This window comes from Hemicordylus capensis, chromosome 4, assembly GCF_027244095.1.
Source record: "Hemicordylus capensis ecotype Gifberg chromosome 4, rHemCap1.1.pri, whole genome shotgun sequence".
NCBI lineage: Eukaryota > Metazoa > Chordata > Lepidosauria > Squamata > Cordylidae > Hemicordylus > Hemicordylus capensis.
The window spans coordinates 242,593,258-242,619,535 of NC_069660.1; the positions used below are offsets into that span (position 1 = coordinate 242,593,258).

A 26,278-nucleotide genomic window follows, 5' to 3' on the forward strand; every position below is an offset into this window, starting at 1 on the left:
CAAAAAATGAAGCTTTCAAAGAAAAGAACACCATACCAACTGTGAAACATGGAGGAGGCTTGGTTATGTTTTGGGGCTGGTTTACTTCATCTGGCACAGGGTGCCTTGAGTCTGTGCAGGGAACATTGGAATCTCAAGACTATCAAGACAGTCTGGAGTGAAACGTACTTCCCAGTGTCAGAAAGCTCTGTCTCAGTCGCAGGTCATGGATCCTCCAACAGGATAATGACCCAATTTACACAGTTAAAAGCACCCAAGAATGGCTAAGAACAAAACATTGGACTATGAAGTGGCCTTCTATGAGCCCTGATTTGAATCCTATCAAACATCTATGGAAAGAACTGAAACATGCAGTCTGGAGAAGGCACCCTTCAAACCTGACACAGCTGGAGCAGTTTGGTTAGGAAGAGTGGGCCAAACTACCTGTTGACAGGTGCAGAAGTCTCATTGAGAGCTACAGGAATCGCTTGTTTGCAGTGATTGCCTCTAAAGGTTGTGCAACAAATTATTAGGTTAAGGGTCCCATCATTTTTGTCCATGCCATTTTCATTTGTTATTATTTGAAATATTCTGTTGCATCAAAACTCTAGAGCAAAGTCTGATTTTTGTTAAATGCGGAATAATCAATGATGGGTGCCAATTACTTTTGTCAGTTTCAAGTTATTTCAGAGACAATTGTGGGTTCTTCTTTTTTCGTGGAGGGGTACCAACACATTTGTCCACGTGTGTACATTCATAATCTAGAGGAAAAATAGACTTATATTACAGCAGTTTTGTAAAGACTGAAAGATAATGTACAGGTGAAACTCGGAAAATTAGAATATCGTGCAAAAGTCCATTAATTTCAGTAATGCAAATTAAAAGGTGAAAATGATATATGAGACAGACGCATTACATGCAAAGCGAGATAAGTCAAGCCTTAATTTGTTATAATTGTGATGATCATGGCGTACAGCTCATGAAAACCCCAAATCCACAATCCCAGAAAATTAGAATATTACATGGAACCAAGAAGACAAGGATTGAAGAATAGAACAATATCGGACCTCTGAAAAGTATAAGCATGCATATGTATTCAGTACTTGGTTTGGGCCCCTTTTGCAGCAATTACTGCCTCAATGCGGCGTGGCATGGATGCTATCAGCCTGTGGCACTGATGAAGTATTATGGAAGACCAGGATGCTTCATTAGCGGCCTTCAGCAATTCTGCATTGTTTGGTCTCATGTCTCTCATCCTTCTCTTGGCAATGCCCCATAGATTCTCTATGGGGTCACGTCAGGCGAGTTTGCTGGCCAATCAAGCACAGTACACTGTATACTTTTCAGAGGTCCGATATTGTTCTATTCTTCAATCCTTGTCTTCTTGGTTCCATGTAATATTCTAATTTTCTGAGATTGTGGATTTGGGGTTTTCATGAGCTGTACGCCATGATCATCACAATTATAACAAATTAAGGCTTGACTTATCTCACTTTGCATGTAATGCGTCTATCTCATATATCAGTTTCACCTTTTAATTTGCATTACTGAAATTAATGGACTTTTACACGATATTCTAATTTTCCGAGTTCCACCTGTATGTGAATTGCTTTAAATATAATGTGAACAATGCATACTCTGAGTCACTTAATACACATTAGGTATGCCTTAGTAGTTTGCAAATGTTCATGCTTGGGTATTCCTCTTCATATTTAACACATTGGTGAATTATTGAGAGTGTAGTTAGAAAAAAAGGTGCATCACATAAAGTTAACGTCAAGCCACTCTAGTCCTGCAGTGTTCCCTCTAACAGGGATTCCCAGATAATGTGACTACAACTTCCATAATCCCCAAGCAAACGCCATTGCAGCTGGGGATTTTGGGAGCTGTAGTCAACAACATCTGGGAATCCATGTTTTAGGGAACACTGCCGTCCAGAGGGAGCACATTAGCATATTCTGAAATATTAGAAGTTGCATCTATTTATAAACTGGTATAGACTTCAGTCGTGTGATGGACTGAGTTTTTACAGGAAAACTAGCAAAAGATCCATAAAATTTTACATGTCCAACAGGAGACGGAGTGAAGTGAGGACGCTTATCATCCCCCCTCCCTCCACCCCACCCCTTGAATTTCTGTTCCTCTGGCTCTCTTTTTCTCTTCATGCCCAATATTCCCTTTAAGGATTCTCTTGTGCTTCCCCCCCACGCCCCCAAATTACTGTGTAGTTTCTCTCCCTTCCCCCTTTAACGCCATCTCTTTGTCCCCACCCTCACAATCATGACACTCTCCCCTGTTTCCCAAAGTGCAGTTTTTTACTTTCGTTCATAGGAATGAGTGGAAGTCATTCACTTAGTTGTAGAAAATGAAGGAAAGCTCTCAAGGACACCACTGAGGAAGGAGTTAAGAGTGTATTGGAACTTTTGCTGCCAATTTATTAGTAGTATAATAGTCTTAGATGCTTAAGTGCAGCTGGGCAAATACGACTGTGACTGCAGAAATGGCTGTCAGCTACTGCAGACCTTCTCTGTATACAACTCAGTTCATGTTAGTGATGCTGCTGAACTTTATCTGAGCACAGCTGGCCTAACTTTACAACCCAAAAGATTTTTCCATTTCAGATTTTTAATCCAAGCTGGAAAGGAACTTCAACCCTGCCTAGCTTACTCACTCCAGCCTATCTAGCTAGCTATCCACCCCTGCTGCTTTACACTTCTAATGGCTCTGGAAGCATTAAAAGAAGAATGGACGACTGTCTCTCTCCCCTCCCTGATGCCTAACACGCTGCAGTGGCTGCATGCCAGATTCAAAGAGTGCTAGAAACTGTACTTTTCCTAGCACTACTGAAATGGGAAAGGGCAAGAGAACTGGCCCACTATTCTCCTTTTGCTGCTTCTAGAATCATGACAAAGGTGGTAGGGAGAGACAGGTGGTCAGTTGAGTGGGGAGGCATTGGGTATTTTACAGGGGGTTGTGGAGAGGTTGGGTCAGACCCCATTACACTCACAATGAAATCATGGGTATGGGGTGTGAACATCTGAAACAAATTTAGAATTAGATTTGGGGGGCGGTGTGGGATCCAAATAGTTTGATTTTTACACATACAAATCCAAGCCTGACTATGAGGGATCTGTCTCAGGAATTCATATAGTTGTTTTCTCCTCTGTTGTACAGAGGAGGAGCTGCAGGAATGAAAAGCAGCTAGCTTGATTAGTATACTGATCCCTACAATTGTTTGTCTTTTTGGAGGCAGAAATGCTGTATGTAAAGTTTTTAAATAAATAAACACTGAAAGACAAAGAATCAACTGTTGGCAACATTTCAGTGCAGAATCAACTGCTGGCAACGTTTAGGTAAAAACCAGTAGTCACAGTTTCACTGATTTAAAGGGTCATTGAGGCTGCTCCTATATCTTTGTGCTTCATCTGTTTAAATTGTCTTTTAAGAAAGGGCAAAATAAGACACACACACACACACACACACACACACACACATACATCCCGCCAAAAGCCTGACTGCATATCATAACTTTCTTGAGAATAGGGCAATATTTTTGAATGGAATGTTGTGGCAAATTCTATTTCTTGTTTCCCTCCCCAGGGAAGTGATAGAAAAGAAGCCAGAGAAGTTTAAAATTGAGTGTTTAAATGATATCAAGAACTTGTTTGCTCCATGTGAACAACCTTTCTATGCTGCTTTTGGAAATCGGCCCAATGTAAGTCTGCATCATTCTAACAGTAGATCAGAATATTTTAATGTGTTACATAAAATATGCTAAATATGTAAACTGTTTTTGAATACTTGTAAAGATAGTGAGGAGTTTATCCAACTAGAATAAATTAAATATCCAGCCTAGAGAACCTCAAGCCCATGAGACAAATTAAGTCTAATCTTCATCCCATTTAATATCTAGCAACTGTCTCAAGATTCCTATTCATTTGGTCTACTGTGCCTTTGATTGAACAGATCCTGACCAATCCCTTTGTAGGTTGTTGGAAACAAGGATAGAAAATGTCCAGGCACTTACTTACAAGGTTCTGAAAGACACTCAAGTACAGCTTCAGTAGCTGCTGGCTATGTTCCCAAACTACTCATTCCAAGGAGGAATCTACTCAGCTCCGAGGCTGAGGGACATGCAATAAATAGATGTAAATACACAGTGAGCCCATTCTCATGACACAAGCTACCTGGATAGGAGAGAATTAACCCAGACAGCTTCAGTTGTCTGGGCCACCACAAGCCTCCCAACCCAGCTGCTTCAGACCTAGGCAGCCCAGATCGGCAACCCGGGGGAAAGTGAGGTAGGAGAACTGAGCCTGTCCTATCTCATTTTGTGGTCATCTGGAGCACCGCAGTGGTAAAAATAGCTGCCAGGATTAGCTGCCATAGCGCTGGGGAAAACGAGGCCAGAAGGGAGCGCGGCTACACTGCCATGGACTGCTTCTCTGCTGCTCATGCAGTGCATTGTGGAATACAGGAAGACTTCCTCTTCCCAGTCCCTCTTTGAGAGTCTGCCACCCCACTGGTTGTGTGAGCACATGAGCAGCGGAGCCTAGACGAGGCTCCAGTTGTCTGGGCAAAGGCAAGTAGGATCCTACTTTCCCCCACCAGTCGACTCCGCATTGGTTGTGTGAAGTGTGTGTGTGTGTGTGTGTGTGGTGTGTGTGTGTGTGTGTGTAAGTACATGTACTTGTGAGTGCGTTCAAATGTGCATTTTGGAATGTGGCACTGGCCAGTTTGCAAAATCGGTGATCTGTATTTCTTGTTGGCTGCAGGATGTGTATGCTTACGTGCAAGTGGGAGTGCCAGAGTGTAGAATATTCACAGTCAACCCAAAGGGTGAACTAATCCAGGAGCAGACAAAGGGAAACAAATCTTCGTAAGTACCAGGTTTTTTAAAGCAATGAAGAAGAAAGCTTGATTCTCTTGGTTGGGCAGGAATATCACTTAATATATGAAAGTTTAAGAACGTGTGTAAGATCGCTGCCAGCCTCACTTATTTAAAAATCAAGATTAAACTGACTAAAGGGGAAAATACTTTATGGAGAAACTATTTTTTAGGGCTGTGACCACACACCAATTGCCATTTAACTCAGTAGGGCTTATTTTTAAGAAGAAATGCATAGGATCAGGCTATAAGGCTGTTAGGTATTTGTCTGTAACAGTGCTTCTTGGCTACACTAAAATAAGAGTAATGAATAACAATTCTTTTAATTTTCTCTTTAAATACAGATATTACAGACTAAGTGAACTTGTGGAACATGTGTTTCCACTTCTTAATAAAGAACAGAACTCTGCTTTTGTGTGCCCAGAATTCAGCTCCTTCTGCTTTTGGAGAGAACCACTTCCTGAGGTTAACATAGAAGACTTAGCTTGAACAGCACTATTTGCACAGAACCTCTTCCTGGAGAGGCCACTTTATCCTTTGGTACCATGTGTCTTATTAAATACAGAAAATGCCATGTGTTTGGCACAAGCCAATGAAATGCAAGGCTGATCTTTGTTCTTTATACAACCTTACTGATTAGTTTAAGGTACAGGAAAGTTACATATGATTTGAAATAGTGGACCATCAAGAGAATAGAGGACAAAAAAGGATGAAAATTTAGTGGCAACTTTGCATTTCATATATAAGAACCATAGCTGATGCATGTGATGTTCTGTAAACCAGCCTCTTTAGTAGATCATCTTAAAAGAAAGCAGAAAAAGTATGTAGAACTGATAAGAGACTATCTTAGGACCACTACAGGAATCATATCTCCTATTCTGATCAGCACTTAAACTATTTCAAATGGAGGATCTGAGACTCACATGGATCAGTTCCTTTAAAATGTCTTAAGAATTTACTAGATAGTTTCAGTTATCACTTTCTATTTTGCTAAATAGCTGGAAAGAAGTGAGGGTTGAAGTGGAGAAGGTACTTTTTATTAGCACCCACTGATAGTTACCTTGTTTGTTTCTTTGTAATTAATTACACAGTGATCAGGCTGTCTTAGATGCCTTAGTTACTTCAAGCTTTTTTCTTTTATTTTTTCTATTTATCTTTTTGGCTTTCTAAGCTGCTATATGAAAGTTAGAGAAAGGTAAAGTATTTGCTGCTGCAGCTGGACAGTTGATATATCTTAACTGCATTTAGTCTGTGTGCAGTGTACAGGTCAGTAAGCAACATATATAAAAAACATTCAGGGATACACTCTTATAACAAAAAGGTAATGTAAATAGTCAATCTTTAAAACTGGGACTACTATTATGTCTTTCCAGAACTCTCTATCAGGTGTTTTTGTTTGTTTGTTTGTTTGTTTGTTTGACAAAGGGGCACAAGTAAATGAGATCCAAATGAGGAATATTGTATGTAGCAGTGATGAAAGTCAGTTCTGGTACATTTAAATTAGCTGCACTGTTGGTCCATCAGTAAGTGAAGTCCTGATTTAGGAAGCTAATAGTTGTCTTACATTCTTTCACTTGCTTCGCTTACTAAACAAAGATGTTAGTTGAAATAACGTCTGTAAATAAAACAGCAGATTTGGCAAGTTTCTTTCCCTTGCCAGGCTGTTGCAGAGCACCATAAAACAACCCAACTGAACTGGATGAGTTAACATTTTTGAAAGATCATAAGTTAGTTAGGGTCAGCTCTCAAGACTAGGTAGAAGTGAAATACTGGCACCACAAGTGAATGGCTAGTGCTTCTCCTGCTAGTATCCATGTAAGAGCATCAAAACTACATATTTCTGCCAGTCAATAACTACTAAACTTGATGTGTAGTTTCATAGCTGATGCTAGTTTTTTGAGTTAGCTATGGTAGCAATGCTTTAAGGACTAGATGCAGTTCTAGATATTGTTCTCAGTGGAAATTTTACATGGGTCTGTAGGATTTTTCTCAATGTCAGAAGCAAAGGTGGCTTGTTTCTTAGTGAATTTGTACTGGAGATACATCTAAGAACTGGATCTATTATATGGATTAGTACACTAGGTGTGATCTTAGAAAAATGCTGGACCTTGATTTCTGGCTGTACAATTCACTGTTAAATTGATGTCTAACTGGAAAAAAAAGTTTCACAGAGTGATGGAATATTTAAATTTTCCAGCTTAAGAAATACCAGTTATATGGGTCCATTAAATCGAAGCCTGCTATACTGGATGAAATTCATTTCAGCATGTGGAAATCATTCACTTTCATATTATCTTGCTTTCTGTAAAGCACTTTGAAAATCTGAATTCTCCCAGATAAAATTCCAAGTTAATTAGAAGACTATTTCATATTATTATCTTAACCTGGATTCTTTCCTTCTGCTTAGTAAGGTATACAAAGTTATTTATTCCACACTTTTAGTGACAACTAGCTAAGTGAATTTTGATATCATCTTGATAATCATCTTGCTTCTCATATAGTAGTAGTAACAGAAGCCAAAATGAACATTTTTGTTACGAAGTGGCTGGAGAGATCTCTTAAAAATTAAGAATTCTTTTTAGAAGTGTCTGGAAGGAAAATTTCCTTTAATACTTACAGACACAATTCTGTATGTTTTTAATGCTGAAGAGTGCTCTTGAGTCACCTTTATCCAAACATTTCTTCCAACTGAAATAAATGTGCACTTCTTAACATAATATGCTATTTATGGTCTGTCAGGGTCTAGAGTTGGATAACGCTGTGTGGACCTTTATACACTAAGTTTGGATTTTACCTCAGTGACTCTAGAACTGCTCAGTGGTGGACTGTGCCCTAATATAGACATACACATTGTCTGTACTAGAGTTCATCTGTATCTGTTTCCTTGCTGTTTCTGAAATGGATGGTTTGGAACTGGTATTGGGGAAACAAAGCTTGTACTAAAAGTCATCTATTTAAGATCAGCACAAGTTAGCTAATTCTTTCCATGAAAGAGATGAACATTTGTGTTTATGAACAAACAGCCTTTGTTCTAAGGCTGTTTTGAAACTGCTTTTCTTTTTACTCTGCAAAATTACTGAACTGCTTATGTGGCACCTCGGATTTATTTACATGAAATTGTCATGTAAAGTGAGTATGATGGTTTTGAAGGTAAGGTGCTAGAAAACTATAGCCTAAACCTCTAAAGCATTTATGTAAGAATAAACAAGGAAAACTCTGCGTGTTTTGCAAGAAAACAATCAGTTGTGTTGTACTGTTGTGCAAACTTCTATATTTCTCATTTATGTGTTCCAACTAGTATTTGAAGGGAGAAATCCATTGGATTGGGTATTTCTTTTTTTACTCAAAAGTGTTTGCAGTGCAGAAGGGCAGCTGAAATCCTTGGAAAATATTACTTGATATTCATATACTGTTTCAAGCATTGTGTCCTAATCAAGAGAGCTCTTAACACAGCTAAATTACATGACTCAGAACTGGAGAACTAAATTGCTTCAATTTATACAAGTATTATGTGATGTCAAATGATTTGGATTAAACACAAAGCTAATAAAGAGCTTCTTAAAGCAACTAGTGCAAAATACCTAGGATAAATTATTAGAATTGATGCTTTTTGAGGCTAGCTTTTCATCCAAGGAAGCTGCTTTTGTTAAACAGCAAAACTCTTTGACTGACTTTTTTTTTTAATGAGAATCTGCATTTGGGTTGGTTTTGAATGCAAGCAAGGAGAGAACTCTTCAGTAAATTATATTTTATTATTATTGTATTATGAACAATTTTTCCTTGGTAATTGTTTCTCACTTATTAATCAGTGAACATTCCAGTACAGTGCTTTTTGTAAAGACTGGTCTGTTAGGAAAAATAAATCACTTTCTTGTGTTTAATAAAATTCACAATAAAACTTCACCTGAGAGTATTGTCATGTCTATTCATCTGTAATAACTCCCAGAAGAGTTCAAAGTAAGACTTGTGTGGACACTCCTGTGACCCCAAAATCATAGAAATGCATAAGTACAGTAAGTGGGGGGAAATGATCTTAATTCTGGGTGCAGGAAGATAAACTATTTCTATCTTCCTAAGACAATATACCAATGAAATATAGTGAAGAAATGTGCATTGTACTGCTCCAAAAAGAAACTTCAAAATGACCTCTTTTATGCATTAAATATAATAATGTGAGCTAAAACAAAATCGAGCAAATGTTTCTTTGTAATAGACCACCCTCAGTGCTCTGTTTAGCATGCCAGCAGAAGGCACTTAAATACAGAAGCTGAGACTCAAAAGCAGCAAATGGACAATGGCTGCATTAGCATGTAACATGGCACTGGAGATAAACTGGGCAGAGGTTGGAACTCCGTTATGTCCGAATGCATGCAACCATGCTTCTGCGGTTTGCCTCATCACATTCCAGTTTGAACCTTCTGTCTGCAGTAAGTTTTGCTGCCCCACCCTGATATTGGTATGTGGTTAAGAAAGCCCATGAAAAATGAGATTTTAATGAATAGTAATTAAGCACATCCCAGAATTGTAAAGGAGCAAATTGTTAAGAATGTAATATAAAGGGCTATAGGCGTGCCATCTAGTGAACACATTGTGACATCTAGGGAAGAGGTGATGAGCTGATTCAAGTTAATGGTTATAAACTTCCACTAAGTAGGAGTAGGGCTGCAAAGTTTGTAAAAGGATGGCTGGCTTTTAAAAATACCCTGTTGTAACAGATTTGCACGGCAGGTACAAAAAACTATGAGTAGACATGGAGTCAAGGCTAATGTGGTTTGTACAGCACCTAAAACTTTAAAAGAACATTTAGTTAAATCCTCGTTGTATGATAATAAATGTAATGTGAGGGATTATTCTGTCTGTGAGGAGGTTGAGGTTGGTGTAAGGTGAAGGGGGTAGTGTATAAAATTGAGTGTGTGGAATGTGCAGCATTCTAGATTGGAGAAACCGTAAGACCACTAATGAAAAGATACAAAGACCATCTGGCTGATAAGCAGCACAAAAGTCTAACAAAACCATGGGCAATACGTATGAAAGAACACAATGGAAAAGTGACAAACAAAAGTATCAATATTGGCTGTTGAAGGGAATTTAATAAGATATAAGATCAAGGAAGCAATGTTCATAGAACAACTGAAATCTAATATTAAGATGAAAGAAGCCATGAGATACATTGGTCACTGAAACAGTTAATGAGCCGGGTCTCACGATCAGTGAGACCCGGTTTGTAAAGCTAAGCGGGGAGAGTGGGCTAAACCCGCTCTCCCCGCAAACGAGCAGGGCGGGAGCCCTGGGCGGCCAGATTGGCCGCCCACATGACTGCCGCCCCGTGACAGAGCTGGTGGGGACTGGGGAGTTCGGAGGCCGCATGGTCCCTGGAAGCTCCAGTATGCCCTGTGTGAGCACGCAGGGCATACTGGGGAGACCCCCAAGCCGGGAGGCTGCTTTTCATCCTCCTGCTGGGGGTCTAATTGTGAGTAGCTGCAGCGCGGAGCCACACCGCGGCTATCCCAAAAACGATCCCAAAAACCGGGTTTGCGGAGCGTTCACTCTACAAACCCGGTTTAAGGGGCGGGCTACTTGAGCGGGTTACCCACTCAAGAACCACTGGGCTCATAGCCGAGCCCGGTGGTTCTCACGATTGTAGAAAATCGGGCAAGTGGAGGCTAGCCTGACTTTCTACAATTGTGTGAATAGCCTCATAATCATCTCAGCAAAAGGACTGCTCCCTCCTCCCTCATGTGTTATCTATCGTTAGCTGCTTTCGATTTTCAGCTTCTGTCTTTAAGTGCCTTCAGCTGGTATGCTAAATAGAGCACTGAGGATAGTGTAATGCACCAAAACGTTTGCTCAGTTTTATTTTAGCTTACATGTTTTATGTAAAAATCTAAGTTATTTTAATATCTTCTACACATTAAAGAGGTCATTTTGAAGTTTATCTTTAAATTCAGACTGGCATTGACCCTGTTGAAAGACCCCATCGTTAACATGTGCATTTGCATTCTGGTTGATGGGAAAACTAATAACTTTGAATTACTATGGTAGTGGCTCTCTTGTGGGGAAGGATGTTATGTCTACCTCTTTATTTTCTTCTTTCTGAAGAACCAAAGACAAATGCTGCAGCTGCCACTATATAAAAGTAATTCAGCAATTAGGGGGTGGGCTTTAGATTGACTGCAGTTATTTCAATGTAGCCACTAAGCATTTCATTTTTATAGTCTATGAAGTAGCTGTGCAACGTAAACATAGAGTATTAAAGAAAAGAACTACTGGAATATATCTATGAAGGTTGAATGAATTTGTTAGTAGTTACCTTTTTATGGGACTAAACAGAAATGGAATACAGAAGAATCAGTGAAGTTCTGTAAGTATGCATTCCTTCAGTATGATTGAACACCTTAGGAGCATAGGAAGCTGCCATATACTGAGTCAGACCATTGGTTATCTAGCTCAGTATTGTTTTCACTGACTGGAGAAGCCAGGGAGGGAACATGGAACCTAGATGCTCTTCTCAGAGCTGCTCCATCCCTTCTTAAACACAACATAAAATAATCCCTTTTGCCAAATTGTTTTTACTGAACATTCAAATTATTCTTGGCTAATCCAGAAATAATTCATGCAAGTATCCAAAATGAACTCAGCCACACCATATTTTTATATCAACTTTTGAGATCTCAGGCTTCCAAAAGTAGTATAAGGTGGGTGGAGCTTGATTAAAAAATGATGGCTTCTACCTCCTTCTCTATAGGAATCTCCTCTAGAGATTATAAAGAGTAATCTATTTCTATGAGTCACAGAACACATGTGAGGGGGAAATCAAGGAGTGGTGAAGGCTACTGGTGACAGTTATGGGGAAGCTGAAGAAAAAATGATAGAGAAGGCATGGGATAAACATTAGGAAGGAAAAGAAAATTAAGCACTACAAAAACATTACTGCTAGGTCTTGACAGCGACTACCATGGTGGTGAGAAACATTTATTGTTTTGGTTCATTTGTACCAACATCTCATTAGGCCAGTTCAGAGGATACTCTGGGCACATTCTAATCTTGTGGGAGAAGAGTATGGCTATGCATATTTCCTCACCCTCCCCTCCATTGGGCACACTGTCCTGTCATTGCTTTAACCATGGGAGGGAGGCAGAGTTCATCTTCAATGCACAGATGAAAATTTTCAATTGAAGTATTTGGTTGAATTGCCTTTCCCATGTGATTAGATGATGGGGCATTGTGCCCAATCAGAGGCAAATGTGTGTCCATGTTCTCCCCACATGACTGAAAGGGCTAGTCAGAGTGTTATCTGAACAAGCCCATTGTTTATAGCTATTGCTTAATGCTGTTAACATGAAACATTGTCAAAGAAAGTGTTTAAGACTATATCAGGCTAGAATCTGGTTAACAGTTTGCCTCTCCTCCTACCTAAAACAGAAGGGCTGCATAAATGACAAGTAAAACGAGTATGGCTGAATATAATAGATGTCTGTAGATAGAACAAGATTTTACTAAGTGGCAGAAGACTCTGAATATATAACATAGGTTCTCGCCACACTTCAGTTTGGTCATAGTGACTAACATGATATACAGTATTACGGTTCCAACACTGCAGAAACAACAGATGCTGAAGCAGTGTTTCCCACAGTTTCCCCCATTGTCACACATGGGGAAACCTATGGAAACATTGCTTCTGAACAGCATTGGGGGGTTCCTTAGAAATCCACAGCTGCCTTGAGGCACACTGTTATGAGACCAGAATACTTGCATCATGGCAGCTAGCAAACTTAGTAAAACTCCAGTAAAAACAGGTTAAAATTTGTGTCTTAGGATTGCTTTGACATTACAGCAAAAGATGGGACCCTGAATTTTGACCACATCCCTTCTGCAGTATTTAAAAGTCAGTTGTGAAACTGGAAAATGTGATGAACATATCAAGGAGCCTTAGTCTACATCTGTATTTACTGACATGCAAATTACCTTCAAATGTTACAGAAAAGATAGTTGATCATGGTGGGAACTGGAAGACTTGTCTCTTCTGAAACATGTGAAATGGCCTTAAGAGCAATTAAAGTCTGACCATGCTGATGTCCACAGTCCATTGTTTAACTTCCAATTGAATTGAATTAAAAGAGGGCTGTGGCTATAGTGAATGGAGCAGGGGGCAGGAATGACGCTTGAGAAAAATGGTAAAGCAGTTTAGCTCTTAAGCTACAAAACGTTGTGGGGGGAGGGGTCTATCTCTGCAAGTCCATAGTAGCCTAACCAAAATTGCCAAGTAACTATTTTTAATTAAGAATATATTTTAAGAACTGCATGTCTCCTCACCAACCAAGTGAAGCAGTAAAAACTTTTAAGAATTCTTGTCTGAAACAAAATATTTTTCTATTGCTGATATATCAGTTTAAGTTGGTGAGCTCAACTGTCAGGAGGAAACTTGCTGCTTGTTGCTTGGAAACCATTCTTAAAAGGATAGCTTATATGATTTTATGAAATAATGGCATAACTATTACTTTGACCTCAAGTGACAAGCCTAAAGATATAAATCTTACAAGCCCAGTTTGATCTTTGCTGCAAGGAATAGCTGTAGTTAACACTGTTAGACGATCTAACTGTAGCAAAGAGAAAGGTGTGTGCGCGTGTGTCCATGTGTCCTTTGGTTTTCGAACAGTTAACTACAGAAAATTGCCAAAAAGACTAATGTGGATGGACCATGTTGCTCCCCACTTACTATAACTCATTACAGAGACAAAAAGTGAAAGCAATATTGTGTGAACCAACCCTGTGGGAACAGTAAACATTTTACTATAGAAACTGCAATGGATGATGCAATCAAAATGATATAAATGTTACCAGATACCAGAAGTAGGAGGGAACACATCTGAGAATTTCCCCAAAAGCATAACTGAATTATGTGTCAACTACTATTCATTCTTAGTACTCCTGGTGTACTCCAGGAGTACCTTGTCAAAGCATAAAGGAATAAAGTCCTTTTGTATTTACTTTTCTTTGGAGATTTTAGAGATTCTTCAAGGTAACTTAAGATTGTTTCATAAGGATGGCATGTTTAAATTTATTCAATTAGTTTCCATGTCCAAGGATAGTCATATTTTTAAAAGAATAGTTTGCATAATTTCCATATTGAAATTACAGTGATACCCATAACATCTGTTTTTCTTTTCTTTTGTAGGATGTGTAGATCTCTACAGTCCTAACTTTAAAAAAAGCTAAATGCAGTGTACATTTAGCTGTATAATCATGTAAGGATGTACAATCATGTAAGGGTGTAATTAAACAGAAGTCTTGAAGGTGGAGGAAAAATGAAAGAGAAATGAAATAGTAATGTCACCCATTTATTACTTACTCTCTTCAGGATAGCTTACTCATTTCCTTCTCCATTATATCTTAAACACGAGAAATGGAAGGATATAGGAACACCCCACTGAAGGTGGAATAAATTTCATCAGAGTTTGTGTAGGCCATCTTGCCCCCAGTAACTACAACGCTTACTTCAGCTCCAGCTTTCAGGTGAAGAACAAGATTGAAAACCCCAGTTGCACCACAAATCCGTTTTCCCGATCTTGGTTTATGATATTCAAGCAGTTCTCTTCTATAGCCAGCCGTGTGCAGCTGGGCAACACTTGCATTGGAAACAGACAACACTGCTTCTATGTATTCATCCCTCTCAGGAGCTAGAACAGCTGTGATCAGATAATGACCTTCATATGGAGATATAAAGATGCCTGCAACAAAGTGAGATTATTAATTAAAAACAAAAGCACAGCATAGAGAGTATAGTTCCTATTTGCTCACAATGATACAAATGTATCAATGGAGTAACTGGGAGGAAATAATGGTAACTTAATTTAAAAGTTTCACATTTTAGAGTTCTTAATATAGTATTCCCCTTAAACTACACCCCCCCCCCCCCCGCCACCTTAGCTTCTGGCCATGTTTATTGCACATATTTTTTTAATCAACCGACTGCATGCATTTGAGAGCTGCAGTAAAGGTGTTTAAGAGAATGCCGCTGCCTATATGCACCACACCTCCTATTAAGATCATCAGTGGAGGTTTGGTTGCAATTGCTACCAGCTTGGTTGGTGGCTAGTCAAAACCGGGTCTTTTCTAGGGTTGCCCCAGGACTTTGGCATGTGCTCCCTAACAAAATTAGAGCCTCTCCTCCTCTGGATGGTCTCAAGAAAAATCTGAAGACATACCTATTTAAGCAGGCTTTTAATCAGTAGTTTTGACATTTTAAGTTTTAGATAGTTTTTAGCTATATTTTAAATTGGTTTAATGATGTTAATGTGTTTATTATTATGTTCTTAAATTGTAAACCGCTCGGAGATTTTAATACAGGGCATTCTAAAAATGTATTAAATAAATAAATTAAAAGTCACAGAAGGAGGCAATTCTGCTGCTAATTATTCCTTCACGGGTGCATTGCTCAATTTTGTCATTTGCATTTAAGTCCTTAGGGCCAAAACCTGCATTTTAAACATTTGTACAATCCTGAATGTGTTTAAAAACACAGACATGATCAATGAGACAGCTGCACTACCCTAAAAGGTTTGAGAGAGCTGAAAAATTTCTAAGCAGCACCTACCCTTATAGCAAGAGGGAGAGGGTGGGACTCGCTCATAGGAACATAGGAAGCTGCCATTTACTGAGTCACCATAGGTCCATCTAGCTTAGTATTGTCTACACAGACTGGCAGCGGCTTCTCCAAGGTTGCAGACAGGAATCTCTCAGCCCTATCTTGGAGATGCCAGGGAGGGAAGTTGGAACCTTCTGCTCTTCCCAGAGCGGCTCCATCCCCTGAGGGGAATATCTTGCAGTGCTCACACATCAAGTCTCCTATTCATATGCAACCAGGGCAGATCCTGCTTAGCTAAGGGGACAAGTCATGCTTGCTACCACAAGACCAGCTCTAGTAAGCAAGAACATTAAAAAGGCAGTTGTAAACACTTTTAAACATAACATTGTTTTTCACTCATGCAAGGTCTCACCTCAGTGTCAGACTGTGGACTTGGCTGCAGCCTCCAAAACTTATAGGCTCTCAGCTCACATGTTAAAGTTTGTTCATATGTTGGGGTCCACCAGAATAGTGAAAAATAAGAGCACCATTTTGTGAACCAGCCCCATGGGAACAAAATGGTTCATGTGCTGTGTAGATACACTGCTCAGCCTTTTTGTACTCTGCAAACATTAACTAAGTTATATCCAATGTTTCTGCTTAACTTAATTTGGTTGTGGAGCATTGTATAAAACATTTGGACTCATGTGAATAGGAGGGGGGAAATACCAAGCCTGAAGAAACTAAATAATTTTAGTTTGTAGGATCCTTTGATCACCATTGGTATAGCTCCCTTGGAAATCTTATGAGGATCCATTGTGTTCTGACAGCAAGAATTGCTTTGTAGGACCACTAACCATAACACAGGCATGTCTATTAGGGATGTACCAAAACACAATTCAGCTGTCCGAATCACAGGCATGTCTCTTTAAAATTGAGGTGCCCCTTTAAAGTAGAGGAGGGCAGGTCTGTCCTTGCTCCTCCTCCACTTGCCGCCATGTTGGTGGGGCATCTCCCAGCTGTGCCTGCATGGCACTGGCATGCACATGGCCACCAAGCATGCATAGAGGCCATGTGCATGCCGGTGTCATGCAGGGGCAGCTGGGACATGCCCCACTGGTGCATGGGCATAGGTGGGGCAAGTGCTGGGGTGGCAGCAATGGTGGCGAGTGGAGGAGGAGGAGCATGTATGGACCTGCTCTCCACTTTGAAAGGGCTGTGTAAGCCCTCAATTTTAAAGAGAGGTGCCCTCAATTCAGACAGCTGAATTGTGTTTTGGCACATACCTAATGTCTATTCTCAGTCACTATTCTGGAATAAAGTTAATTTCTACATAGTTGGTAAAATCACCTTAATGTCCAATTCACATGTCTCTTTCAAACTGGATGTTTGAAATATCCACCCTTCTCTGGATGTTTTTAAGAAGGACCTGAAGACATATGTGATAGTCAGGCGTATCGTTATAAAGTTTAAGTTTCATAGATTTTAATCGGTATTTTAAACTGTTTTAATTGTGTTTTTAGATTGTGAACTGCCCAGGGAGTTGCGTATGGGTGGTATAGAAATGTAGTAAATAAAGAAAGAAACTGTTCCAGCTATAGTTTTTAATTCCATAATGATGAATTTTAGTTCAGTTCCTACTAGTTGTATGAATGCTGAGGTCAGCTTAGCTAGGCTTTTGCTGCTCCCATCATAACCACATGATCAATTTTCAGTTAACTAACAAGCAAGCAGCAAGTCTAACTCTAACAAGTAAGCAAGCTTAACTCAATGGCATGTATACTGTGTGGATCTAAGAAAGAGGCAAGCACACTGCTATGCTGCACTCTAAAGCACACCTGCTTGTGGAGACAAAACTGTTACAAGCTTCACAAGTAATACAACCATTTGTACACTGGGATGTGCTTATTTCCTTAAATAGTATACATATCTGGTCATTTTGCAGGTACAGTAAAGGTAAAGTGTGCCGTCAAGTCGCTTTCAACTCCTGGATTTCAAAATCCCTGTGGTTTTCTTTGGTAGAATACAGGGGGGGGGTTTACCAATGCCATCTCCTGTGCAGTATGAGATGATGCCTTTCAGCATCTTCCTATATCACTGCTGCCTGATATAGTACCAGCGGGGATTTGAACCGGCGACCTTCTGCTAGTTAGTCAAACATTTCCCTGCTGCGCCACTTAAGGTGGAAAACCACTAACATGGGCTTGCATTCCACTCAGAGAGCCATAGATTTGAAAGAGAGATCTGTATGTTGCTGCGCTGCACTCAAAAGCACATCTTTGTGCTACTTGTGAAGGCTTGGAGCAGTCCTGCCTCCACAAGCAGGCATGCTTTAGAGGGCAACACAGCAGTGTGCATGCCTCTCTCTTAGATCTACAGTTCTTCACATGGTATGTATGCCACTTTACTGAAACAACAAAATAAATGGGCTATTGCAATGGTTGCCTGTGTTTATTCATTGGTATTTAACTGGTAGGTTGGGAAGTCATGAGTCGCTGCAGTAACATCACCACTGTTCTTTTTACACAAAAACCCTCATGTTGAGAGAGAGAGAGAGAGAGAGAGAGATGGATGATGATGATGATGCAGCAAAGAACAGGACTCCTCTGTACATTTAATAATTAAAAGTACAAAAAGAATGTTCACCCCACATGACAAGCAGCATCTATCAAAACCATCATCCTATTCATGATTAGAAGGTACAAAACCCTCGTATCTGGACATCAGAGAGGGAAAAGCAAGAAGATGGACATGTAAGGTTTCTAAGGGGACCCATGTTGGAAAGTGTAATTTGATGCAGGTCTTGGATCTGAAAAGACCCTCTTAGGCAGTAAGAGCCACACCGATGCTGCCGTACCAGAGTAAACAGTGTCTGAGTTGAACCAGGGCAGCTCTGCTGTGGTGTAGTGCTGCACAAACACAGTTGTGCCATGGGATGCTCATTATTTCCAATGGGTGTTCTGTTGCACAAGTACATTTGCACAATGTTATACCAGAGTGGAGCTGCCTCAGTACACAGCTCCATCAACACTGTGCAACAGTGCTGCATTATGCAGTATGCTAGTGACTATACAGAGCACATTGCAAGGTTCCAGGTAACAATGTTTTTCAACTGGTGACACATATACTGGGCAAGATTCTGCATGCCTTGTAATGGAACATCTATGTAGTTATGCAATGGCACTCTTCTGAAAAACATAAGAATTGCATGAGCACAGTTGTTCAATGGGCAGCTATTGGAAAGAATTGCTGTCCATTGCACAATTGCATTTGTATATTTCTTGCTATTTGTCCAAGAGCATTCTTGCACAACTGTGTGCACTTTCTATTACAATGCATGCAGAATATTGTGCGGTACATCAGCTAATATTATTTAAATGTTTAACTTAATTTAAATTCACTTTTTTAAAAATAAAAATTAGTTTGTAAGCCTCTTTTTAATGATAAAAGTGGAGTCAACATTTAATTACACACAGACACACCAAACCAAACCATACCATTCCATTCTATGGGTACTGTCCAGATTTCCCCTCTCTCTCATATATTTTTCTCCTACCTGAATTAGGGTTATAATGGCCTCCATCATTTACAAGCACTTTGTTAAAGTGTATCACACCCACATCATTAGGGAAAGGCTTCTGTGTGAGGCCAGCAGAGAATGATACAGGTGAAGTGGCAGCTGCTCCTGAAACCCAATAAGTGATCATAATTCAGACACATTTGGTAAAAAATATAAAAAGTGCTCTGTTTGGCCTTATATACTTGGATTCCCCACCACCACTTCACATTACATAATGGAGACACATTTTGCAGTTGGGCTTCAGAGTTTCAAACCAGTCTTGGCCAGTAAACCTTAATGGAGAGCATGCTGGGCCAGTCTGCGGTTTATGACACTGTGCAGAGGTTGGTTAAAGTGCTTCATTCACCACTGTTATGTGTCAGGTGAGTTGTGTAGAGCAAACACGCTACATCAACAGATGCTTTTAATTGCAAGCCTTACTTTTTAGGTATTTGTGCCAGTGTGGCGGAAGTGACCATTCCATATAAGTACATAAATACAAAGCGACCCAAGAGTTGCCCCAGTCCTAATCCATCTGCTGGAGCAGTGCATGCAAGAGCCTTCCTAGAACAGCAGTCATCATGCTAACTAACTAAGATCGATCAGTTGTGCCAGCAGTGCTTCCTCATTAGTGACAATGGAGGAAACTAGCGAAGCACTGCTAGTGCAACCACTTGTGATTAACAACATTGGGGCTGCCTTAGGACTCCACAGCAGCCCCAGTACACAGAGTTACAGCTCCATAACACTGTGCATCATGTCAGCCAGCATGTACTCACTGGCAGACTGCAGACTGAAACATGAGCCACTGAGCATGGCCTGTGCTGCTGCATGTGTATAGATGGGCTCTTGGCTGGCACGGAAGCAGCAAGTGCGCAACCCTCATAAATGGACAGCTCACTGTGCAGTATGTCAGCCATCATTTGTAACTATAAAGGCTTTTGCTTTCATGCAATTTTTTTGGACACCCCAGTCCACTTGGTATAACCCTACTGCCAACAGTCTTGAGAACCCTAAATACTGAATTACCCTTCCTGTGGTAGGTGGTAAAAGGACTCGGACATGGCTTCAGCACTAAATAAATAAACAAACAAACAAACAAAATAAAATAAATAACATTTGTTTAGAACAACACAATTTGTCCACCCAATTCCTGGGGAAATTAAGTATAAAGAAAGAATGTGAAGGGACTGGCTATAAGGCACATCCCTATCAAAACTACATACATGATTCCCTTTATCTATCCCCTGGAACCACCATAACACAGAATAAAGAAACCTCTTTTACCTCCCTCTCCTTCTGTTGCTGTCAATTACTATTAGAGGTTATCTGAAGAACACCACAGATTCCTAGCATTTTCCAGCTGATGCAGACAATCTGGGGTCTAGACTAGACACACAGTTCTCAGAGGGCATCTTGATTGGTGCCACACTTACTCCTCCCTCTCAGCCCCCCCCCCAGTACTCAGCTCCAAGATGTCTGCCCTTCCACTCTCCTTCCTGAGGCACCTTTTTCTCCTCAGTACTCCCAAGTCACTACTTTCCTCACCTTTTCCCACACTACCTCAGATTCCCCTGAAGTACAGTTAAACTCCTGCTTGGGAGTTTGACTCCACTGGAATCCCCCAGCATGTCCTAGGTAATCACAGCTCAGCTGCATCTCTTTAAACTGATTGGCTAGTGCTTCCCCCTATGGTACTCTTCTTATTGGTCCTTTCAGGTGTAACCTAAAACCTTCTACAGGCTCACTTACAGCACCCCACCAATGGAAGAGTGGGGTGCACCTGCTGGCTCTGTGTGAGCCCAACCATATCACTGCTGCTAGTGAATATGGAGATCCTCCATGGCTCCTAAGGATTGCATCAGAACTGCAGCAACTCTGCTCCTATTAGGGGTCGCTGCAACTTTGATGCAGTCCTAGGAGCCATGGAGGTTCTCCATGCAACACAGTTTGGACTTGTATGGATCCAGTGTGGGTGCCCTGCTCTTCCATCAGTAGTGCGCTGTACTGTACAGGTGAAACTCGGAAAATTAGACTATCGTGCAAAAGTCCATTAATTTCAGTAATGCAAATTAAAAGGTGAAACTAATATATGAGACAGACGCATTACATGCAAAGCGAGATAAGTCAAGCCTTAATTTGTTATAATTGTGATGATCATGGCGTACAGCTCATGAAAACCCCAAATCCACAATCCCAGAAAATTAGAATATTACATGGAACCAAGAAGACAAGGATTGTAGAATAGAACAATATCGGACCTCTGAAAAGTATAAGCATGCATATGTATTCAGTACTTGGTTTGGGCCCCTTTTGCAGCAATTACTGCCTCAATGTGGCGTGGCATGGATGCTATCAGCCTGTGGCACTGATGAGGTATTATGGAAGACCAGGATGCTTCATTAGCGGCCTTCAGCAATTCTGCATTGTTTGGTCTCAGGTCTCTCATCCTTCTCTTGGCAATGCCCCATAGATTCTCTATAGGGTCACGTCAGGCGAGTTTGCTGGCCAATCAAGCACAGTACACTGTATACTTTTCAGAGGTCCGATATTGTTCTATTCTACAATCCTTGTCTTCTTGGTTCCATGTAATATTCTAATTTTCTGGGATTGTGGATTTGGGGTTTTCATGAGCTGTACGCCATGATCATCACAATTATAACAAATTAAGGCTTGACTTATCTCGCTTTGCATGTAATGCGTCTGTCTCATATATCAGTTTCACCTTTTAATTTGCATTACTGAAATTAATGGACTTTTGCACGATAGTCTAATTTTCCGAGTTCCACCTGTATATAAAGCCAGCCAGCCAAATAAACAATCTCTTATCTAAATTACAATGTATCTTCTCCAGATCACCAGAGAACAGATATAAAATATAACCATTTACCAAATAAAACAGTCACAGGAGAATTCGCCAATTCATTGTATATAGAGCCAGCCAGCCAAATAAACAATCTCTTATCTAAATTACAATGTATCTTCTCCAGATCACCAGAGAACAGATATAAAATATAACCATTTACCAAATAAAACAGTCACAGGAGAATTCGCCACAGCAACATTCAACACTAGACTTTTGTTTAACTTTTGCTCATCTCAAGTTAAATGGTTTCCTAGCCACTTCCTTTGATTTTTGGAACATATGTATTGTTCCTCTCTTCTTAAGTTTTAGCATTAGCAAACAAAGCTACTCTTACAATTGTCTTCTTGTGGGTTCTCAGATAAAGGTGTCTCCAGCTTTTAAAAATCAATTTAACAAAGAGCAGTGGAGATACCTGAAGATTTTGCAACTTTTTGTGTGTTCTTGACAAAGGATAAACTGAAATATTTATATCAGAAAGATGGTAGCAAGGAGTAATAAATTTCCACCAGAGATAGTTATGTGTCTCAGACTTATTAAAAACTTATTTATTTCAGACCTTAAGTGGCAATGTCCTGAATACTGAGTCAACTTAACAAGTGAATATAAGCACGCTAAATTTTTTCCAAGTGTTAGCAACAGTGTATGCTCTCTGCATACTTTTCATCACCAGTCACCTGCACACAGAGAGGTCTGGAATATGTCAGCAATCAATTACTTAAACAGCTTAAGATGAGAGGGAATAGTTTTTTGATCTTTGGCTGAACTAACAACTCTGTTTTCTGGCTGGCTGGTGTGGGTCCCTCTGTTCTTAGCTTCACATGGGGACCAAAGAGCATAAATGGCACTAGATGGCACACATAAATGGCACACAACGCGTGATCCACTTGTGGAACTCTCTGCCACAGGATGTGGTGACGGCCAACAACCTGGATGGCTTTAAGAGGGGTTTGGATGACTTCATGGAGGAGAGGTCTATCAATGGCTACTAGTCAGAGGGCTGTGGGCCACCTCCAGCCTCAAGGGTGTGCCTCTGAGTACCAGTTGCAGGGGAGTAATGGCAGGAGAGAGGGCATGCCCTCAACTCCTGCCTGTGGCTTCCAGCGGCATCTGGTGGGCCACTGTGTGAAACAGGATGCTGGACTAGATGGGCCTTGAGCCTGATCCAGCAGGGCTGTTCTTATGTTCTTATGCAGATCTTTAGATCTGTGTGTGCATGTCATCATGCAAAACCTGAGTAGTGACGTTTCAATGATGCTGGGGTTTCAGCAGTATGTCAGGGAAGAAGCTTGTGTAACATTCACATATTCTGTTTCTCCAATCATTGTGCTGACATATCATTGCTTTGAACACCAGGCTTGGATGGGTTAACAGACAGTAAAATATTACATCTTTTCATTTCTAAGTAGATGGAAAGTTATGGAGTAAGCATTTAACAATTGTTCCTTAATTAAACTAGGAGCAAAAAGAGACAATAGTGGATCAATTTTAGATTTTGTAACTATCAGTTTTAAATAATATTTTTAGTAAGATTTCTAAAAATAACAAGCATCTGAAATAAAATGTATGGCATCAACTGCATCTATAGAAGACAAGTGGAAATTAGTGCAAGAAGAGGATTACCTTGTGTGACAGTTGATGGAGTTTGTGGACGTTTCGGATATCCTACAAACAAAAGGAATGTGTTTAAACAAATATATACATATATGCTTTCATATACAGTCCATTACACTTTGTTCTCCTTTGACAATTGCAAATCATTCTTGTGCAATATACATCTGTATCGTTCCAGTAACTGTGTAGTTGTCTGGCATCATTAGGCTAAGTGATTTGATCACTGCTATCTATATGAAGAATGTAGAGAGCTATGCCTAAGTGTTCCTACTCCCATCCTTCCTAAGTGATTTAGTGGAGAAGAAAATGGAGAGCAAAACAGGTTCTCACTATCTTTATGGTCAGTTGTTAGAAGTATCACAATCTGCTGTGTGTGGGGGCGAAGACTTGTGAGCACCACTGTGGCCCAACTGTTTTCATAAGAGGCCCAACAACAAGAACAAAAATAATAACATATTTGTTTTCTTAAAGGGGCTGATAATAATATTAGATGACATAAACCCAAACCATGACAGCTATTTCTTTCAAGGTATTAGCCACTGCAAAGCCATTAAGTTCTTCATTATAATGCAATGGTTCTTTTATTAATTATTATTTATTCAATTTCTATACTGCCCTTCCAAAAATGGTTCTGGGTGGTTTACACAGAGAAATAACAAACAAATAAGATGGATCCCTGTCCCCAAACGACACACAATCTAAAAAGAGACATAAGATAGACGCCAGGAACAGTCACTGGAGGTACCATGCTGGGGTTGGATAGGTCCAGTTACTCTCCCCCTGCTAAATAAAGAGAATCACCATGTTAAAAGGTGCCACTTTGCCCAGTTAGCAGAGGTTTTGTGGGTTCAGTTCTAAAACAAGGTAGAAGATAATTTATTTGAAGGAATTAATGTTAATGTTCTGAGACAGAGAAACATATGCACAGTTTCAGTGCTAGGGCAGTTCTCATGTGAACAATAACAGAATGCTTCTGAATATATGGAGAGAGCATTTCTTTTATCATGGAGTAACCACAGCTAGTCTTCATACATCTGAGACAAAAGCTATAGCTCAATTGTAGAGCACAATTTTTGCATGCAGAAGGACCCAGAATCAATCTCTGGCATCCCCAGAGATGACTGGGAAAACTGGTGTCTGAAACCCTGCTGCCACTCAGTGTAGAAAATAATGAACTAGATGTAACAGCTCTTGTTTTCTATGTTCCCTTAATCATGGCTTTAGACAGGCATCACCTTCAGAAATTAAATAATGCATACCAACACTACCATGCACAATAGTGGGATGACATTTATTTATTTATTTTTACATTTATATCCCGCTCTTCCTCCAAGGAGCCCAGAACAGTGTACTACATACTTGGGTTTCTCCTCATAACAACCCTGTGAAGTAGGTTAGGCTGAGTGAGAAGTGACTGGCCCAGAGTCACCCAGCTAGTATCATGGCTGAATGGAGATTTGAACTCGGGTCTCCCCAGTCCTAGTCTAGCACTCTAACCACTACACCACACTGGCTCCCTTCTATTTACATCTTAGTTTTAATGTAAACCGCCCTGAGCTTTTTGGAAGGGCGGTATAAAAGTTTTAATAAATAAATAAATAAATAAATAAATAAATAAATAAATAAATAAATAAAATCTCTATTTACACTGAGTCTGTGCTCAAGAGTCACTAAATTTCTCATGAGTCACTACAATGATTAAAGCCATGCTGAGAAAGAATTCATACACATGTATATTTTGCAGATCCAATACAGATATGGTTTCTGCATCTATCTTGGAAATAATTTTTGATATGGTTCTAAGAATCACTTTTTCACAATAATAACCAGAATACAACATTTTTGCTTTTGTCAATGACTGGAAAGAAGAGATGTCACTTAGTCATAACTTCTGGTTTGCTCACCTGGTGCTCCAGCATACCCTTCAGACATGGGCATGTTCCACTGGCCACCTTGACCATTTGCACTTTTTGGCCGCCCTCTTCCCGACATTAAAACAGTACCAGGAGGGCCTGCCTCTCCATTTTCCATCAGTGACCCAGCTGACCCAGGCAAGAAAGGTAAACCAGATTTTGAGCCTGGAAATGATGGCCATAGAGGAGTTCTGAGATCTGGTGGCTGATGAGGTGATCCATGTAATGGTGGTTGTATGACTACCCGTGGATGTGACGGCTGCAAAGGTATTCTTAGCTGTGGAATCTGTAGGGATATTCTTGGCTGAGATGGTTGCACAGGTTCTTCTGGTTGTGACTGTTGTGGTGTCCTTGGCACTGAGGATGTTCCTGGCTGAGAGGGCTGTAATGGTTTTCTTGGATCTGAGGGCACCAGAGGAACATTTCCTTGTGGTTTCCTTGGTGGTAGAATTGATGTTTCTTTTGCTAAGGGGGAAGAAAGTTGTAGAAGGAAGAGTGTTCTGAGTTCTAAAACATTAGTCAAATAATGTATTTATGAGGCAAAACAAACATTAAATGTGAAATAAAACTGTAAACATAAAACCAAACAAAAATATCAACCCAAGCACAACAAAACAGGCCTGAACCCTAGATGGATCACTGGATGATGTTCTCCTCAGTGTTCTTACAATGGAAGGAGCCTTGTGGAGATGCAAATTGCTTGAGAACTAGTTGCATTTCTTCCTTCATCTGCAGATCAGCTGCAGCAAAGAGTGGGGGAGAATGACTTTTGCTGCTCTCCCCTCCCTCCTAAAGGACAATTCACTTGCAGGAATGTGGCCCTGAGGGCAGTGCAGGAACAATTTTTGCCAATCCCCCCTTTTCTCTGCATCCCACCGAAAATATGTTCCTGAGGGTT

The 26,278-nt window shown here is 40.2% G+C and overlaps 2 protein-coding genes across 7 annotated transcripts in view; one reads left to right on the forward strand and one right to left on the reverse strand.

The window, feature by feature from the left end:
* LPIN2 (lipin 2) overlaps positions 1-8,770 on the forward strand; it is a 76,490-nt gene extending 67,720 nt beyond the window's left edge. Inside the window, exons 18-20 of one of the 2 annotated variants that reach the window (XM_053243338.1) lie at positions 3,580-3,694; positions 4,755-4,858; positions 5,212-8,770. In XM_053243338.1, the coding sequence (XP_053099313.1) occupies positions 3,580-3,694; positions 4,755-4,858; positions 5,212-5,356 (364 nt within the window). In that variant the 3' untranslated portion in view covers positions 5,357-8,770. The remainder of the gene's footprint in view (positions 1-3,579; positions 3,695-4,754; positions 4,859-5,211) is intronic. The other variant, XM_053243339.1, reaches the window with a different exon arrangement.
* Positions 8,771-14,192: 5,422 nt separating this feature from the next.
* EMILIN2 (elastin microfibril interfacer 2) overlaps positions 14,193-26,278 on the reverse strand; it is a 64,330-nt gene continuing 52,244 nt past the window's right edge. For 2 of the 5 annotated variants that reach the window (XM_053243333.1, XM_053243337.1), the window contains exons 5-9: positions 25,372-25,845; positions 23,477-23,518; positions 20,020-20,064; positions 18,988-19,116; positions 14,193-14,595 (exon numbers count right to left, since the gene is read on the reverse strand). In XM_053243333.1, coding sequence (XP_053099308.1) covers positions 14,258-14,595; positions 18,988-19,116; positions 20,020-20,064; positions 23,477-23,518; positions 25,372-25,845 — 1,028 coding nt within the window. In that variant the 3' untranslated portion in view covers positions 14,193-14,257. The remainder of the gene's footprint in view (positions 14,596-18,987; positions 19,117-20,019; positions 20,065-23,476; positions 23,519-25,371; positions 25,846-26,278) is intronic. The other 3 variants (XM_053243335.1, XM_053243334.1, XM_053243336.1) reach the window with 3 other exon arrangements.